Genomic DNA, 18026 nt, shown 5'->3' on the forward strand with positions numbered 1-18026 from the left:
CCACCCAGTTGTGTGGCAGCGATGCATTACCTATTAAGAGAAAAGTGCTTGGGTTTTTAATAAAAACAGCACAAACCAGAATCTAATCCCAAAAAACAACACAATAAATAAGAAATAAAAACAACTCACAGCTGTGTGACCTAACTATTTCTCTAAACTATATGAAGATGTTGTATAGCAGTATTAGCAATGGCCTTTAATATTTCCTTTTGTAATAAATGCAGAATGTTTCAAGAATGCCTTATGTGCGCTCTGAGATATATAATTACCTACTTAAGTAAGTTGAAATCAGAGACACAGCGGCCCTTTTTTCCAGCTCTCAGAGTTGGTGTTAGAGGAGAGAGTAACACTTGACATGTTTGACAAATTACATTGGCTTACATAACCAAGTTCTTCTCTCACTTCAACTCAGAAAGGATGCTTAGATGTAATCCTCTTTTCACAGAAGTGGTTCTACAAATACCAGGCTAATCATTACTGCCCTCAATGAAGGTTCTTAAACCATCATTGACTTCCTATGCCACAGTCAGAAAGGCACCTGTCAGTTTTCCTTCTTTATGTGTGAGATGGCAGGTTATGTCACTGCTACAGTTGGGCAACAATTACGTATGAAACATATGTACCGTGCCTATTGAGACAACGTGTTCTCAGAAACGGCTGGAAATAAGAACCCACAGTGGCAAATGGCCCAGATTCTGTTTAGTTTCTTAGTTCCTGTGTTAAACCTGATATAAGAAACATGTTCAAGGTACATTAATTTGTGCTTTTGTATGCGTAATGTAAGGGTCTTGCTCAGTAAATTCCTGAAATAATAATATTATTATATTATGGCTGACTGGTTCAGACAGTGCAGTGTGATAGTGTTTGATTTGCAGGAGTCACCACTCCTGAGGTGACCACACACCTCTAAACCGTCTAGTCCAGGTTAGTTTCATGTGTATTAGCTCTGGACGCAGCTAGAAAGCAGTGGTGCCCTGGGTTCAGTTCTTTGGATGCTGTCTGTGTGGAGTTTGTATGTTTGTATGTTCATGTGGGTTTCCTCTGGGTGCTGGATGCCTGTTGCTTGCTGAGACAAGCTCCCCTGTGACCTTGCAGTGGACGAAGCAGTTAGAAAATGGTTAGGCGGACCAACACAAGACTTTTAACAACAGTTCATGGCCTCACAAATTTTTCCAGACATCTTGATTTCATTTAGCCTTTTATATCGTTAGCTCCAACACATGTACAGTACGCTTCCTGTAGAGAACAACTGGGTGTGTACTATTTCTTTTTTCACCGGACGCTCTTATTGTCCTGGTGGGCAATTGGCAGTTTGTGCGAAAATGAAGTTCATTTTACTATGGAAGGAACTGCTTAATGCTGCGACTACAGAGACACTGGCTTGGGGGGGGGGGGCTAATCGAATTAAAACCCACAAAGGTCTGGTGCATGTGATGGACTTGGAGCAGCCGGAGCACAGCCTACTTCTGGGCTTGGCACGGGAGACAGATTGGGGAAGTTCACTGCTGTCTCCGTGTGCTTGTTCCACTGGAGATGCGATCTAATGCGTTTTACAGCCTCGATCTACAAATAAAACACAGCAGCCCCATGCAGCTGAAGGAAATCTAGGAGACGACTCATCTGCTTATTCATCCGCACTGGATTGCTTGTAGTTAAGCATGCCAGCACTTCGTGACAATAACTCTTAATGGAAGATGAGCAGTAAGAGGAGTTTAAAATACCAGAAAAGAAGAGATTCAAACACATTATCCATATGTCTGAACAGTGCAAAAGTATTGTTAATCATCTGGAATCAAGATCTAGATGTTGGACCTCTGTGAGCACAAAAGCAGCTTGAGCTGGATGTGGCCTTTTTTCCCCACAAGGCTCAGCAATATGTGCTGCCCAGTCCCACCCTCTCTGCTACCAGGATTGCCTGCAGTGAGACTGAACAGTGTTTCCACAGATTTTCCCCCTTATTCAATAGGGGTGAAATCTGGACATTTCTGGCATTGTTCTGGTCAGGGAATCATGCCTCATGCTCCTAAAGTTATCCATGCAGTGCCTGACATTGCAACACTCTATGTAACTGAAAGTTCCTAATATTTTGGACAGTGGGTGTATAGACACATATGCCTTGTCTATGGGCTGTGAATTCAAGTCACCTCTGTAGGCCTACTTGAAACACAGGGAGGCTTGGCAGGCTTTGTCCTGCAGGTTTGCTTGGATATAGGAAGCAGGTAATGGGACAAAGGCAAGACGTTTAAAAACGTCAAAGAAATGTGATTGCCTGTGATTGGAGCAAAAGGAGGGAACATCAATACCATGACTGATTATTGGAATCACGCTTGCTGCTCTCTGCTTTAGATTAGATTGTCTTTACTTAAGGAACTAGTGTAAATTTAGCACAGGTGAAAACACTCTATCCCTGATTCTTTGTTCTAATGTCATTAAAACAGACCCAGACATTACGATCCAGAGGTTGTGGGGCAGGGCTTGTCTCAGAGCCAGTTCCCATAATAAAATCTTCTTCTAAATTAAACTCTAAGATGTTGCAGAAACAGAAAGCCACCCTCAATACAATGTCCTGTACAGCATGAGTCCAGAGGACTTCTCTCTGTACATTTTTACAAGGCGTTTTAGACATTCTGGTGTTTTAAATAGACAAAAAAAGCCGGGTACAAAATTATTTGTATCTATTTGAGTTCTTGAAATAGAAAAGATAACAATACCTCAGTTTCCTAAATATGAATTCGTTCAACATACAACGAACTTTACATGTTTGTACTGTAGGCAGGCTGTCACTATGAAAGTATGCCTGTGAGGATTTTATTTTTGCAAAAGCTGTTTCACACTAATTCCAAATACAATGACCAGTGTGTTCTGCATTTGTTACTTTTAAGGAAAATTAATTTCTAAGGAATTATTGATCAAAAAAGCCAAGCAATGAATATTTATTCAAGTATACTGTATATATAAATCTCTTTCCCCTTTTTTCATCCTGAGCGAGAGAGGGTGTGCATCTTGTAGAAAGCACGACATGGCCGAGATTTATAAGGCAACTTTACTTTTCTAGATTCTCTAATAGAACAATACTCATCATGCACAATTAGATTTGAGAAACATTAAAATATCATTCATTATTTAGTGCAGAGGATACGCGAATCAAACCCAAAGTTGAAGCAGGATAATTTACTGATGTGTAAATATTGTTTGCGAAAGAAACAAAGAAAGGTTACAAGCTATAGGAGCCATTTAGCCCACTCAGCCTGTCCAGCATTTACCATGATTTATGGCAATTCATTTTGAATTTGTTCTTTCCATTTAATATTGAAGCAAGGGACAAAACCTAAAGAGAATTTAATTCTGTCTTTCACGTGTGGGCTTGTCAGTGTGACATAACTAACTCTGACCAATGAAATGGACAAATATTCTGTATATATCTTACTTTAAAAACCAGAAGGTTCTTTAGAGGATGTAGCAGAAAAGCTTTTTTTTTCTGGTTCTAAACAGAAAACAGCCTCCACTCCTTTACCAGATCAGTGCAATGAGCTCCAAGTCATGTTTTGCCAGAACACAGAACACTTTTTGTGTGAAGTGATGCAACTGCCCTCAGAATATACATGACATTCAAAAATATTTTTTAAACAAACCAATTACATAGTGGTTGTACATGATTTACATTGATTACTCGCAAACAACTGCATAATAAATGCTGAATATGTGGTGTTTTTAATGAAGTCTTATCACAGATTGCATAAACACTATTTATCTCCATCAGGCATTGGTTTGGAGTTGCCTGAAAGTTAGGGAGCTGATACACATCTTCTAAAACTTTTACAATACCCTCCTGGTTTAGATTCATTCAATTAAGAACCAACATTTTAAAACAAGGCCTCGCAAGCAGCAACAAAGAAGTGTTAAATTTCATTCCGCTGTCCTAAGCTCCTTAGGGGCCTTAGCATTTCATAGTCTCCTGGGGACTTGAGCATCAATTAATCCCTGATTGCTTGATCCTAAGTTAGAAAGGTTTACACAAATTGGCCTGCGTCGCACTTCCTGCGAGTGGGGATTTTAGTATGGACCAGTTACTTCTGCCGACACAGGCCAGCACCACGAGCCCTCTGAGCAGTCTCTTCTGTCTCTCTGCCCTCTGGAAAGCCATGCTGGAATGTATGAAAAACTCCCTGCAGAGCCTGTTAGCCCTCAACTGGGATCGCCTGAAAGCCTGGGGCAGGGATTTCTGCAAGCGCAATGGCCTGTTGTCGCTGTCTGTGATGTCGGTGGTGGGCGGCTGCCTGCTGGGTTTCTTGCTCAGGGACTTGGAGCTCTCCGAACAGGTAAGCGTGGAGCAAAACGGGCATTCTTGAGTTTTGGTTCATGGCAGGAGGCTGGAAGCTCCATTTTACTGACATACAGAATGGCAAACAAATATGAGATCATTTGTTGTGAGCTCAAGGGTTTGGCATCAAATCCAATAATGCAAGTCAGCAAGTTGTTTCCTTTCGTTGCTCACTGCAGACCAGTCTTTTCAAGATGTTTTTGTCTGGAATTAACACTCTGAATGTGTGAGAGGGGCTTTGCACAGCTCTGGTGAGCACTAGTTCTTGCTTTATATTAGTGCAATTCAGTCATCAAGCTTTATTACAAATGTCCACTTAACTCTAGAAAGACAGCAGTAGAACAGTTTCCTAACCCTGGTGTGCCTGAGCTGGCATTCAGCCGTTTCTGCTGAGCTCTCTTTCTTAGCTGATCTGCACCAGACTGGTCCATGAAGTTAAATAACATAAAGGAGATTTATTCTTCTAGAAAACATCTACAATCTTTCACTAAAAAATTCAAGCAGGCTTATATAGCCCATTTACCCTCTTTTACCATGTTATACCACAGCAGCACGTTACATTGCATAGTGGGGGAAGAAATCCCATTGATAAAAAAGTAACAGCTTAACACACATCACCAGCAGCTTTAAGCCAGATAAGACTCTCTCACTAGTTGCACACAAATCCCAGTGCCACTAAGTGAGCTTATCTGAGTGCTGAAGCCTTGGAAGGCAATGAAATACAAGCTTCTAGTTTGTAGATTTTAAAACAGAGCTATAAAATATCAGTACTCATGTTTATAATAAAATACTTAAACCATATATGAAATACCTAATCTGTATAGACTCATAAGATTTTCAGACCAATTTAAATTAAAGTTATGGTTATGTCATCTGTACATTATGTGAATTAGTACTGTTAGTATTAGTGAAGTTTTGAACAATCCTTCATTAGTGTGTTTCTAACTGTTAAAGATCAAATTGCACCCTTTTTCCAATTTCTAAAATAACTGCTTTAATGGATGGTGTGAGCAGCTTTATGCTAACAACTAACATGTGAGAGGCCATGATGCAATGCCTGCTGCTCTCGTTACAACAGATAATTCAATTGTGATGTAAAGGTGGAAGAGACTTGTAAAGGTGGAGAAACTAAGCCCTTGCCAGCAGCCCCAGCTCAGTCACACGCTGACAGTCTGAAACAGACCTGGGCCCTATGACTTGGTCCAGGTGTAAATGTGAGATATTGCTTCACCAGCTGAATTTCAGGAGAACTGTGCTGAGAAATTGGTACCCCTTCTATCCATCCAGCGTCAGTAACCGCTTTATCTTTGAGGTGTCTTAGCAAGCTGGGCCCATGCTAACTCACCCAGGGTGTGAATACGCCCGGGACAGGAAGCCAGTCCATGGCAGGGTGCACATGTCTTCATCCTGGTTAGCACGTCTTTGGAAGGTAGTAGGGCATGGTGGCATTTGGGGAAAAAAAGCCATGTGAACAAGATGAGACCATGCAGACTCCACCTAGAAGGCATCTCAGCTTCATTCAAACTCAGGATCAGACAGCTGTGAGGCAGCAGTGTTACCCACCTCCCATTAGTCTAACAGTCAAGATAAAAAGGTAATGAAACAGAGGTAACAGGTTAAATTCCAGTCACTTTGAAATATTAGTTCCAAGCTACCTTGATTATTATATCAGTGCTGAGAGATCAAGCAGTAAGCCTTCATGCTTTGAAAGCTGGCAGTGTTTCCCAATACTAGATCCATTTCACCATAAGACACCCACTGCCTTTCTCTGCCATGGTCTGTCCGCGTACACAAACGGCTGTTGGTAATAAACAATGTCTCTACATGCCTTCTGTTCCCTGTCTAGGCAAAAATCTACTTCTCCTTCCCCGGGGAGCTCCTCATGAGGATGCTGAAGATGCTGATTCTTCCTCTCATCACTTCCAGGTAAGATGTGCTGGTTTTCCTTAGGTTCTATACTTCTTTTAAAAGAAATAAAGGATATAAGAAAGGGTTATACTAATGTACTTATACTGTGATTTTTTAAATTTAATAATAAGAACAAGATAACTGCACAGGTTGGGCTGTCACTATGTCAGTCTTAATTCTTTTCATTGTATTGTGTTCTTCGGCATGAGAACCACTTAATAAGCGGCAGGGTTTTGTGCGGGTAGCCCCTATATCGCAGGGGGGGTTAGTTCTATGTTTCTCCAGGGGAGGGCACAGGGGTGGGACAGGAGAGTAGGGTCCCTGGAGGAAGCTTTCTCTTATTGCACAGAATAACCATGAGTGTTTGGTGAGCCCTGATGCATCCTGGGAGGTGTGTGTGTGTATGTGGGTGGGTACAGGCGGTGACAGCTCCAGTACCAACCACCCCAGCCAGATCTGAGAAGGTAACTCAGTATTTCCATGAATGAACTACAGCCATGACTGGTTGTAGCGAGAGGCTTCTAATTTGCACCAGCAACTCTTATACACTGTGGATAGTGTGGAACTGTAGATTGTGTTGCAGATTTAAAAAAAGAGGGGGGAATTTAAGAGGTAGGAAGAGTGGTAGAGCAAGAACATGGACTTTCACCAAGGTAGACCCCTGCTCTTCTGCACAGTTCCAAAGCATTTGTAATGACCAGAAATTGTCAGAATCCCCGGTTGCAGTCTCACACCTACAGCACCACAGCACAGAGTTACAATACTGGGGCTTTGGTTTGGAATTTCTGGATCAAAGGGAAGAGCATCAGAACATCTTTAGAGTTTTCCCGCCTAGTGCTGCTCATCTGGCCAAGGCTGGGTTTGTTCCTGACAGGCTTCAAGGTTGTAAAGACTCTGTATGCACAGCTTGATAGTCACATTTCAGTTTCAAGTTACTTCCTAACAATGAATAAGTTGACAGCTGAGTAAAGGAAAACAATTAACACCCTGCAGCACACAGAGAGCACAGGTCTGTCTCCTTCAGACAGTGCAGGAGTCCTCCATGCTTTCTCAGGGACAAGAAGAAGAGACTGTTGTCCACTGGAGCTCCACAGAAGATCTCAGCTGCCTTCTGCTGCCCATAACCATGAGCTGCTTTGACTGTCTCCTCTCCAGCTTAATGTCGGGCCTGTCTGCCATGGACACCAAGGCGTGTGGCCGCATGGGCCTGATCACCATCACGTACTACCTCTGGACCACCTTCATGGCCGTGATCGTGGGCATCGTCCTGGTGCTCATCATCCACCCTGGCAACGCCTCCGAGAAGGAAGGCAGCCGAGTGGGGGGCGGGCCGGTCATGACCTCCGCGGACGCCCTGCTAGACCTCATCAGGTAAACCCTGTGTGTGCGGCGTGCGTTTACGGGCCGCTCTCTGGCATGTGTATGCTGACTGGACAGACAGACAAATGGAGACAATGTGACCCAGAATAAGAAGGGTCATTCCAAAGATGATACAAATTTTGGCTCTTATGCCACAGTACTAAAAGGAATTAACAGGAAGGACCAACTGTTCCTATCTCTTATAAACACGCTGTTTCTGACTTTGCAGCTTTTTGTTTCTTAATTGAAAGACTATTTTCTGCAAATAATTTTTAGATTTTGCACTGCCATGTAATATAGTGTATTTTCTTATTACTAATTTATGAGAATGATTAATATTCTGTATTATGGATATGAAAAAGGTTTGGTTTATAGGCATTCACACGGGAGATTCTGATTACTTTTTGGGCTGTGAACATATGAAAGATCATGAGAAACATTGAAGCAGCTTATAAATGTTGCTTCCTCTAGTGGGATAGGGCATTTGTATAGATTTGATCATTGTACAAACCATATAACCTACCCTACTGAAGTGGTTTCGCTCAAATCAGAAAATCTGCTTCCTTAACGGGTTTTGTACCAATTTCCAGTATCCCTTACAGGTTTGTACAGAACATGATATTCTGCCAATGTTATTTGCTTATAAGAGCATCAAGCTCTTAATTCTGAGACACTGCTTTATTAAGATGCTGGATCCCTGGTCTGAGGTTTTTGTCTCGGCTTCATAACAATCCCATTAAGGCACAGTGGTATTACAGTATTTTTAGTAATCCGTGCCGCAAGAACGTCTTATCTACCGCAACGCTAACTACTTCCAGAGACTAATCCGATCACGACACCAAATGTATTTGACTCTCCAGGAAGCTGCCCTCTGTGCTGTGCCAGCACCAGACAGCAGGCTGAACATACAGTATCCATAGCGCCCCTCCGTCGCTCGCCACTTCATTTTCAAAGTGAAAAAAGGAGTTCAGTCTTACCTCAGTGAGGGTGAAATAATAAACTGTGCCTCAACAGCAAGAAGAACACAATGATGGATTGATGCAGACAGAAAAGAGCAAATAGGAACTCTTTTCAAGCACGAAGCTCTTCCTCGGGCAGCAGCAGGGTAGCCTTTGTATCCGACAAATCCTACATAATCACACTAGCTGTTATGGTCAAATAACGTCTTGCTCAGGATTCTACTGTTAAGTTACAACAAGACGGCAAGTTAGTTCTGAAGCTGGTCCAGAAATCCAGCTGCTAGACAGCTGGGAGGAGGGGTGGAGCTCACAACCTGGCCAAGCTTCTTGCTGAACCGCCATCCACACAGCCCTGTGTCTGTTCTGTCATTCTTGTATTCAAGCTTAAATACAGCTGCTACCAAGTCATGGTAACTAACCCTAACGGAAGATTCCGACCTTCATTTCATTTAAAAAAACAAAAACAATGCTCTTTTCTTGGTTTCTTCACAGGAATATGTTTCCTGCCAATCTGATCGAAGCAACATTCCAACAGGTAAGAAGAATTTGCCATGATTAGGATTGTTTCATTCATATTATTTAACAAACAACAGTGTCCTTAAAAAAGACTAAATATACATTAAAAAGGCTGAATATTTTGTCAAGGCATTTGGTTCTGTGAAATGTGGCGTGTTCTCTCTGGACTGAAGTGCTTTGTTTCATTGTGTCTGTTCTAGTATCGCACACAGCTGGTTCCAGTCCTCAGACCGGCTTCGAGTGGCCGAATCGCTGGCGTTTCGCCCAACTATGTCTATTTTGTCCCCGACGAGACCAATCCCAACATGGGCCGGCCTGTGTTTCTGGAGCTCACCCCGTCACCACAGGTTGACTACAAGTCCATCCCGGGAAGCAGCAAGGGGATGAACGTGCTGGGCGTGGTCATCTTCTCGGCCACCATAGGTACCAGGGGACTCGGTGATGAGGGGTCGGGGTGACGCCGGAGACACTTCAGAAAGAAAAGACTTCAGGGTCAGGAGCACTGGTTAGCATGGCTGGCATGCACCACTGGGGCCCTGGGTTCAATTCCTGGGGTGCTGTCTGTGTGGAGTCTGTATGTTCTCTTTGTGTTCATGTGGGTTTCCTCCTGCAGTCCACTTGGTTCCTGGGAAAATTGGTCCTGGTGTGAGTGTGTGCATTTGTGTCCCTCTGCCCTGCGATGAACTGGCGTTCTATCCTGTGTGTATCCCATCCTGCACCTGTTGCTTGCTGGGATAGGCTCTGGCTTCTCCATAACCCAGAAAATGATGTTAGAAAAACAGTTAGAAAATGGATGGAAGGACTTTTTAAAGCCCCAAAACCGGATTTCCTCTAGTTTTTCTTAAAGCAGCATTAAGAGCTCAAAGACTCTAAAATGGGAACTGATTCTTGACAGCTTATTAGTATACCTTTTTGTTGCACGCTTGCCTCCATCTCACAGAGCTCTTCTTGCCCTTTCTTTGAAGGCCTGTTGCTGGGGAAGATGGGAGAAAGAGGGACACCAATGGTCAACGTCTGTCAGTGCATTAACGAGTGTGTCATGAAGATCATTAATGCAGCTGTTTGGTGAGTTGTAACATGAGCCTTATACCTCACAGAAAATACAATAATATCAGAATGTAAAGGAGCCATGGGCAGCGTTTAAGAGCATAAGGATAAACCAATCAATATGGGGATTGTTTTGGCCAAGGAAGGTGATTGAAGTCAGCATAGTTTCTTTATTTGACTGGATATTAAGTTAAAATATTGTATCGACCCTGCAGCAGTCACTGTTGTTTGCTACATTCAGTGTGTGCGCATGTGGTGTATCTGGTTGAAAGGTCTAGAGTTGCTGGCTGTAGTTCATTACGACATAAGAGAGAAACATCCTAATCTCCACCTCTGTCCTGGGCCTCCTTGTTAATGCTGCAAAGAAATGGCTCAGCGATACAACGTTTTGGCCAGTGAATATAGAGGTGTGGTATTTGTGGGTCACTGCTAAGCAGTACTTTTCCTGTTTTGCTGTTAAAATGATTAAAGATGCAAAATGCCAGATGGCTGAACAATAAACTGCTTATATTTGAAATTAATTCATAAAGTTTGTTTCCTCCGCATTTATTTTGTAAACCAAAATAATCAAAACAAAAACCTGACTCCTACCAAAGTTCTAGCTCTACTTGTCAGAAACCTTTCCCCAATTATACAAGGGGTTGAATTAATTCCAGCGCTCTAAAGAATAAAAATGGTTAAACAATAATCACGTTACTCACGTCACCAGTCTTCTCTTCTCCTCTGTCCCTCCTGGTTTATCACAGCTGCAACTCTCAGTCTCATTCAGCTCTTTTCAAGCACTGGACTGGCTTCTCCCTGCAGAAGCCTCACATTGACACCTCAACCCTCCGGGCAGGAAAGTAGATTCTCTCATGCTGCACATATCAAAGACAGCAGAATTCAACTTGAAGCAGCAAAGTAACACAGCCTATATTGCTTCCCAATAAACACCCACCACCACGAAAACATTCAGGGTATTTCATGTGAACTTAATCGGTATTTTCTGTTCCGTCTTACAAGTCAAGCATCTTTTTTTAATTCACAGGTATTTTCCCTTTGGAATTGTGTTCCTAGTGGCCGGAAAAATCCTGGAGATGGAAGATCCGTCTGAGGTGGGACAGAAGCTGGGGATGTACGCAATCACGGTCCTGTCAGGCCTCCTCATTCACGGGCTCATTCTCCTCCCCCTGTTCTACCTCATCCTGACCCGGAAGAACCCCTTCAAGTTCATTCGCGGGCTTCTGCAGGCCCTGGTCATCGCCCTGGCAACCTCTTCAAGGTACCGCTTCCCAGCTTCAACTGGAACTGGGTTTCCTCGATGTCCCATATCTCCCACAGGGAAATGCAAAGTTATGAGAAACCAGTTGAAAGCTCTGTACATATACAGTACCAGTTTCCATTGTGTTTTAGTGTCTATTAATGTCTGAAGAACTTGCTGCTCAAACTCCTGAGCAGAGCCCTGTTGCTCCCGGTCCAGCCTGCATGTTTAGGGAGCAGGTGGCCTTTCTGACTGCACTTCCTCATTCTCCGCTGCACGTGGTGGCAGGGTTCATAGCTGCAAGCTGAGCCACGAAAAACATGATTTGAAATTGGTGGGTGTAACTGAAGAAGTGACTGGGCAGTTTTGTATTTTTAAAAGACTGCAGCCCGGGCAGCTGACCTTGGGGAATGACTGGGAGACAGGGCTCTTGAATTGTGCTGTCCTGCTGTCCTCTAGTTCCGCCACTCTGCCCATCACCATGAAGTGCTTGCTGGAGAACAATGGCATCGACCGGAGAATAGCCAGGTTCGTCCTGCCCGTGGGCGCCACCATCAACATGGACGGCACAGCCCTGTACGAAGCAGTGGCTGCCATCTTCATCGCGCAGGTCAATGACTACGAACTGGACTTCGGGCAGCTGGTCACAATCAGGTAACTTCTGCCGGGTAAAATTAAGATTTTAAGGCAATTATTCTTTACTCTTGTTGAAGGTGTGCAGAAATCAAAGCTCCAGAAAGCCCCAGCTCTCACGCAGCACTGTGTGCGACTCCCCTGCACTGATGAGACTGACTTACTCCTTCTGTTCCCCTGCAGTATAACAGCAACAGCAGCAAGTATAGGAGCAGCTGGGATCCCGCAGGCAGGCCTCGTTACCATGGTGATAGTGTTGACCTCCGTAGGCCTGCCACCGGATGACATCTCCCTGATCGTGGCAGTGGACTGGGCCCTGTAAGTAAAACATCCCAGCCAAGGTTTGCAACCCTCTTCAATGCAAATGCATGGATTTCTAAGCTTTTAAAAACCTTTTTGTTTTTAATATAAGGACAGACCTCTCTTCATTCTTCGTGTAAAGTCCAGTTACCCACTGAGAGCAAATTACCTGTTCAATTCCCACAGTCTTTTGCTCACATGGGGAAAAAAATTGACTGATTTTTTAATAAATGAGTTTTGAAGAGGGTATCACAGTGGCACAGCTGTTAGCATTGCTGCCGCGCAGCACTGGGGTCCAGGGTTCAATTCCTGTGTACCATCTGCATGGAGTTTGTATATTCTGCCCGTGTGGGTCTCCTCCTGCAGTCCAAAGGCAGCATTTTGTGGGTTAAATTTCTTCTGGAAGAATTAGCCCTGGTGTGAGGGTGTGTGTGTCTGTGTGTGCCCTGTGATGGACTGGCATCCCATCCAGGGTGTGTCCCACCTTGTGCGCTTTGCTTGCCAGGATAGGCTCCAATGAGTCTGAAGTGGATGAAGCTGTCAGAAACTGGATGGACAGACTCATGAGTGGTTCTGAAGGTCAAGGGACCTGAGTGTGATAACTCCCCTCCTGTGTCCTTTCAGGGATCGGTTCAGGACAATGATCAATGTGCTAGGAGACGCACTTGCTGCAGGAATAATCGCTCATATTTGTCGGAAAGACTTTCAGACAGACCCAAACAAGGTTTGGCATTATTTTTACTCCATATATCTATATTTTTGCACTTATATCTTTTTGGGCACATTTGGTGAGTTTACAATTATGTTCTTTGTACTGAAATATAGCCTGTGAAGTAGATTTGTACAAAAATAAAGACAAAGAACTGTGGCAAAATTAAGCAGTTTTTTTACTGTCTGTGTTCCAGGAGAACCGCTCTAGTGGCATCCAGGACCTACCCATGACAGAGATTCCACTGCTGGCGAACAAAGACTGTGTGTTTGAAGTGATTGGGGACACCGTAACTGAGCGGCCTACAGTGTATTACAACATCTGCCAAGTGTGATCCCAACAGAACATCCAGGGAAGAAACAGCAGCTGGACTGTCTGTAGAATTCCCTGGGCTGCAGGGTCTTCTGGTCCTCATTGCTCAAGCCCAGAAGGAACCTTTTGTTTTTCATTTCAGATTTATTTTCACTATTCGCTATTTGAGCCGAGTCACTGAAGATTCAAGGGATTACCATTTTCACAATTGTGCCATTGTACAGTATGCAAACTATGACAGTGAACATTTCCCCCCCCCGCATCTACTGTATCTGTATCCAGCTTGTCTTTTGGGTTGGACTACCAGCTGCTCAAGAACAAGACCCAAGACCAGCGCCCACCAGCGTAAAAGATAAATGAAATTGATTTAGTCCACGTTTCACTTTCTGTGATATTGTTGCTTTGGAAGTGTGACATATTTCATGTATGACCCTTTAGGACCATGAAAGGCTGTTCTCCCTCTCTCTGTGTATATGCACAGGGGGGAGAAAGAACAACAAAATGATAAGGACTGAAAAGAAAATAATCTTCTCCTGCTCTGCCTGGAATATCATACCCACACAAACTACAGGAAATGAATCTTTGCGTCTTGGAACGGAGATTACGGGGGTCTTGATTCACGTCATTAAAATCCCAGAGAATCTCTCTTGCTTCCAATCATCCGACGCTGAAACAGCCACGCGTTGAAATGGAGTCTGCTTCCTCTCCACAGTGTTCAGATTAGAATCTCCAAAACGGCATCTGTTCACAGCAGATAAGGTGATGCCGAATGAATCGTTCCCATGTGCCTTCTGTCGATTTCTCTCTGAGGTTTCATGTAGATATGCCTTCAGAACCACCAGCTTAAACTAAAAGGTGGACAACCCTTGGTTTGGCTCTAAATTATGATTAAGACTGGAAGCTCATTTGTGCTTTTCTTCCTTGGGGTTGAGGAGTTTAATCCTGGTCCTGGAGAGCTGGTGTGGCAGTGTAGGGTCAAAGTCTTTGGAAAGTAGCGTAAGAATGCTTAAAGAGGTAGAAAATCTATGAGAACTGTGCAGTGAGGGCAGTACCAAACAAGCTCATTAAGAGATGAATTAGAATAAAAAGCTTCAGACGCTCTGACCCTGCTGGACCAGGACCAGGATATCCCTGGTGTAAACCATTGAGGTTATATTTTTTAAGCCTTTTCAGCCAGTGAGAAAGTGTAGCGGAAATCAAGCATTTATTTTTCAGAAGTGTGAGAATTCAGACTGCAGGTTTCCAACCCTGGTCCAGGAGCAACACTGTGTCTAAAGTGTTCAGTCCAGCTGAGTTTTCTAACTCTCCAGTGCTTACTGAGGACTTAATTCATCTGCTTGATTATTTAGATGTTGTTCTGTTTCTAAGCTTGTTTCTTCAATCGGTCCCGAGTGTCAAAAACACCTAACTACAAGGAGACTTTACAATTGTCTCCCCTTTACTTGCTTAGTGTTATTTCTCCCTAAATTGCTCTTAGTACTTGATCAATTGATGTTAGATGAGGTGTGAATGATACCCTCAGACACACCGATGCATCCACAGTGGGAATAACCCTGCACCAGACTCTATATTGAACAGATTTCTCCCAGCTGTGGTCCACCTGGTCACAATTCAGGCAGTACATGTGAATGAGGGACGTTAAGATGCATCGAAATGAATTCAGGGTTGATAGAGCATACTAATCCCATCTGACCTTTTCAGAGCTGAAAACAAAATGTACAAATATGTCCAAAATAAAAAAAACTGAAATAAATTAGTTTGTGATGAAGAACTCATCTGGTTAAAAAAAGACACAGTGTTGTGCCAGGACCAGCCTAGGAACTGGGAAACATCCGCTATAGATCACTTCAGAGGGGAAAATAATTGAAAAATCTAACCTCTTTCTCAAGATCTAGTGGAAACATGAACAGGAATGACATGCTGGTAAATAAAGATCCAGTAATAGTAATCTTTATCTCTTGTGCTCCTTAAACTGATGGTACAGAAATAATTTGCTTATTTGATTATTTTTCAAGAGCACTGAGCTCATACAGGCTCAGTATCATGTTCAGTAGTCATTCCTGCTTAAGGAGTTGTGCTTTGTAATAGGGAGTCAATGTAAAATCAAAGTGTGTTATAGCTTTTCTTTTCCCAGATTTCTAAAGGGGCATCACATTTCATCTTTGGAATGCTCTGGAAAATAGGACAATGATTATAGCATCATGCTGAGGGGCTGTTTTTCAAAAGCTCAGGCTCCTACATGTTCTCACTGAGATTTAGTGTTGCCTTAAATGTGATCTTTAAACATCAGCAAAGAATTGTAGACAGTCCGACAACATAGTCAAAGCAGTTTTTCCTCTATTACAATGTTTCCCAGGAATTATGTCATTTTGCCAATTTCTTTCCCTAACTGTTCCCATTATGTTGGCAGACTCAAAATGGCAAATTACAGATTTTAATTCATAGGGCTGATGTGGATTTTAAATAATGATGCTTTTTGTTGTGGTTTGGTTATGATATTATTTTGTAATAAAACTTTGCATCTGAGCTGAAGACTTCTTTTTCATTTACATTTTAATTTAAAACCACCAAAAACACGACACAAGCAACCCCTTTTGAGACTAGGAACACTGCGCCCAGGAAGGCCTCGGCTCAGACTGTTAATGCATCTGCTACCATAACAATAAAAGCAGGACAGATGCTTTTCCCATCTGTGTGCAATCAACCATCACTTACCTTGCTCACCAGCAGATATTTAATCTCCAGTGATGACCGGATTCCCCGCTCAGTCATGAGTCTTGCCCACGGCTCACGTTTCCTCTGGTCTAGTCTCTTGCTTGTTTGTGACCACGTCTCTGGCTTTTCCCATTTCGCTTTCATCCGTGTTCACCTGTGCTTCGACCCCGCTTGCCTGACCGCTCTCTGGACTGCTTGCTTGTGTTCGTGACGAACACAGATTGCGTTTAGTTTCACTTTTCCCTCCTTGCTCAGCTTCTGCACATGCAGCTGGATTCAGCCACCCATCTCAAGGCTTCTGTATGTCATCAGACAAGTGCAGCAGCCTTACAGGATCTGTCCAGATCTCTATTTGGACCAACAAAATGGACCAAAGAACTTAAACAAAAAGACTTCAGAACACACCCCAATTACATTGCAGAGGCATAACAAAAATGCTCTCAATAATTAGTATTTTTAGTTTGGTTGGGAAGAGAGGAAAGGTGTTACTTGGGAGAATATCTGAATGAGAACCTTGCATCTGCAACCGATAATCCTCAGGTGGTACACGAGCATTTTGGCACTATGCCTTAGCAGACCAATTCGTTTTTATTTCTTTAATAACATATTGTATATTCAAACATCTAGTTTTTCAGTGGTTTTCAGTAGTATAAAAATGTATTTTTTTTAAATTTGGTTAAGGACAATTGCCTTTAGAGTCTAGGCTTACTTAAGTGTTCAAAAAGCCCTAAACTGAAATGCCATTTGTAATGGCAGTAAATATAGAAAACACTGAACTAATAACTAATTTTTTTAAACTGTTTTTCTTGGCTGTCACTTTTACACAAAGCAACTTGCATTTGGCCAATTCACTCAGTTTTTACACAACTCAGGTTCACACAATTCAGGTGAAACAACAGCTTTCTCTCACCTGAGATTCAACCCACAACCTTCCATTTACAAGTCTGGAACTCAGACTGCTGCCCCTTCTTAACAGACTGGCTCAGGCCTTCCTCCATCCTATTCTACACCAGCTTGACTTTGCTATAACCCACCTCGTTTCTTACAAATGCAAGCTTAAGGTGGAGAAGATCATCTGTTCAAAGTTAAGCTCCTTACTCAGAGAAAGAGTACATTCTGCCTGACAACCTTGCCCAAAATAACTGTCTCTAACACACAAGTGCATAATCAGCAAATGCACTTTTGCTTTGGATTAAAACCTACTTTATCTGCGCACAGAACATGTGCAGCACAGCAAAGCACGCAAGCTATCCAGATCAGTTACTGCCACTGAACCGCTCCAACAGGAAAGATTACATTTGCAATTTGACATTTTTAGGATAATTTATATTGCAATAATTCACTTAATAAAATAAAATGATGCTTTTGTTCTGTGATCCCCCTCATCTTCAGATTCAGGTAACAAGGTTGTCAAGACCAGAAAAAAACAGTCCAAGGTTGTTGAAACAAAAGGACTCCCTGTTTGACACCCACTAATTTCCTGTGTCCACCCCCAGGCTTTCAACCTATTCAGATTCAATCCTGTATCATGCATTAGAAATGTATAATTTAAATCTCTCTGCTTGATGATTGCACTTTCCAACATGTAGCCATCAAGCATGGTTTTAATTTGCCACTGGCACAAATATTGCGATTTTGATTTAATCCAGGAGCTAATCTCCACTAGAATGTCAGAAGATTAAGTCTCTTTGGTTCTACTCTGCACTTTCTTAAACACGGCTCCTTGCAATGTTTTCCAAGAAAGTTGCTTTATACCAGGTGTTCCAAACTCTGCTCCTGGGAACCAAAACACCAGCTGGCTTCTGATCCACCTGCACCTTCAATTCAATAGCTGGTCCCTGAACAAATGTAATAGATTTAATTTGAAATCTGCTCTGTTCTGAAACCTGTTGGGAGTTGAATTGTATCTCAAGTAATTTAAAAATCATTTACCAGGGAGCAGAAAAAAAAACATAAAAATAGCTGCATCCAAGCAACTAGATGGTCTAGTTAAAGAGTCACGTAAGT

At 42.8% G+C, this 18026-nt stretch overlaps 1 protein-coding gene across 1 annotated transcript; it reads left to right on the top strand.

Annotated features, from left to right (window-relative positions):
• The first annotated feature begins 4058 nt into the window (after nt 1-4058).
• On the top strand, nt 4059-15828 carry LOC148814038 (excitatory amino acid transporter 5-like). The gene is made up of 11 exons (XM_088907680.1): nt 4059-4319; nt 6168-6247; nt 7385-7600; nt 9040-9082; nt 9264-9486; nt 10029-10128; nt 11138-11371; nt 11810-12004; nt 12167-12301; nt 12908-13007; nt 13189-15828. Exons 1-11 carry the CDS (start codon nt 4059-4061, stop codon nt 13324-13326), a joined length of 1725 nt encoding a protein of 574 aa, XP_088763806.1. The 3' UTR covers nt 13327-15828.
• The last annotated feature ends 2198 nt before the right edge of the window (nt 15829-18026 follow it).

Source organism: Atractosteus spatula, chromosome 28 (assembly GCF_055471065.1).
Source record: "Atractosteus spatula isolate fAtrSpa1 chromosome 28, fAtrSpa1.hap1, whole genome shotgun sequence".
NCBI classification, from domain to species: domain Eukaryota; kingdom Metazoa; phylum Chordata; class Actinopteri; order Semionotiformes; family Lepisosteidae; genus Atractosteus; species Atractosteus spatula.

Excerpts from the sequence above, each read along its gene's own strand:
- LOC148814038 (XM_088907680.1), top strand. The coding sequence starts at position 4,059 with ATGGACCAGTTACTTCTGCCGACACAGGCCAGCACCACGAGCCCTCTG. Across the intron at positions 9,083-9,263 it reads TCGAAGCAACATTCCAACAG|TATCGCACACAGCTGGTTCC; the intron begins GTAAGAAGAATT and ends TGTCTGTTCTAG. Across the intron at positions 10,129-11,137 it reads ATCATTAATGCAGCTGTTTG|GTATTTTCCCTTTGGAATTG; the intron begins GTGAGTTGTAAC and ends TTTAATTCACAG.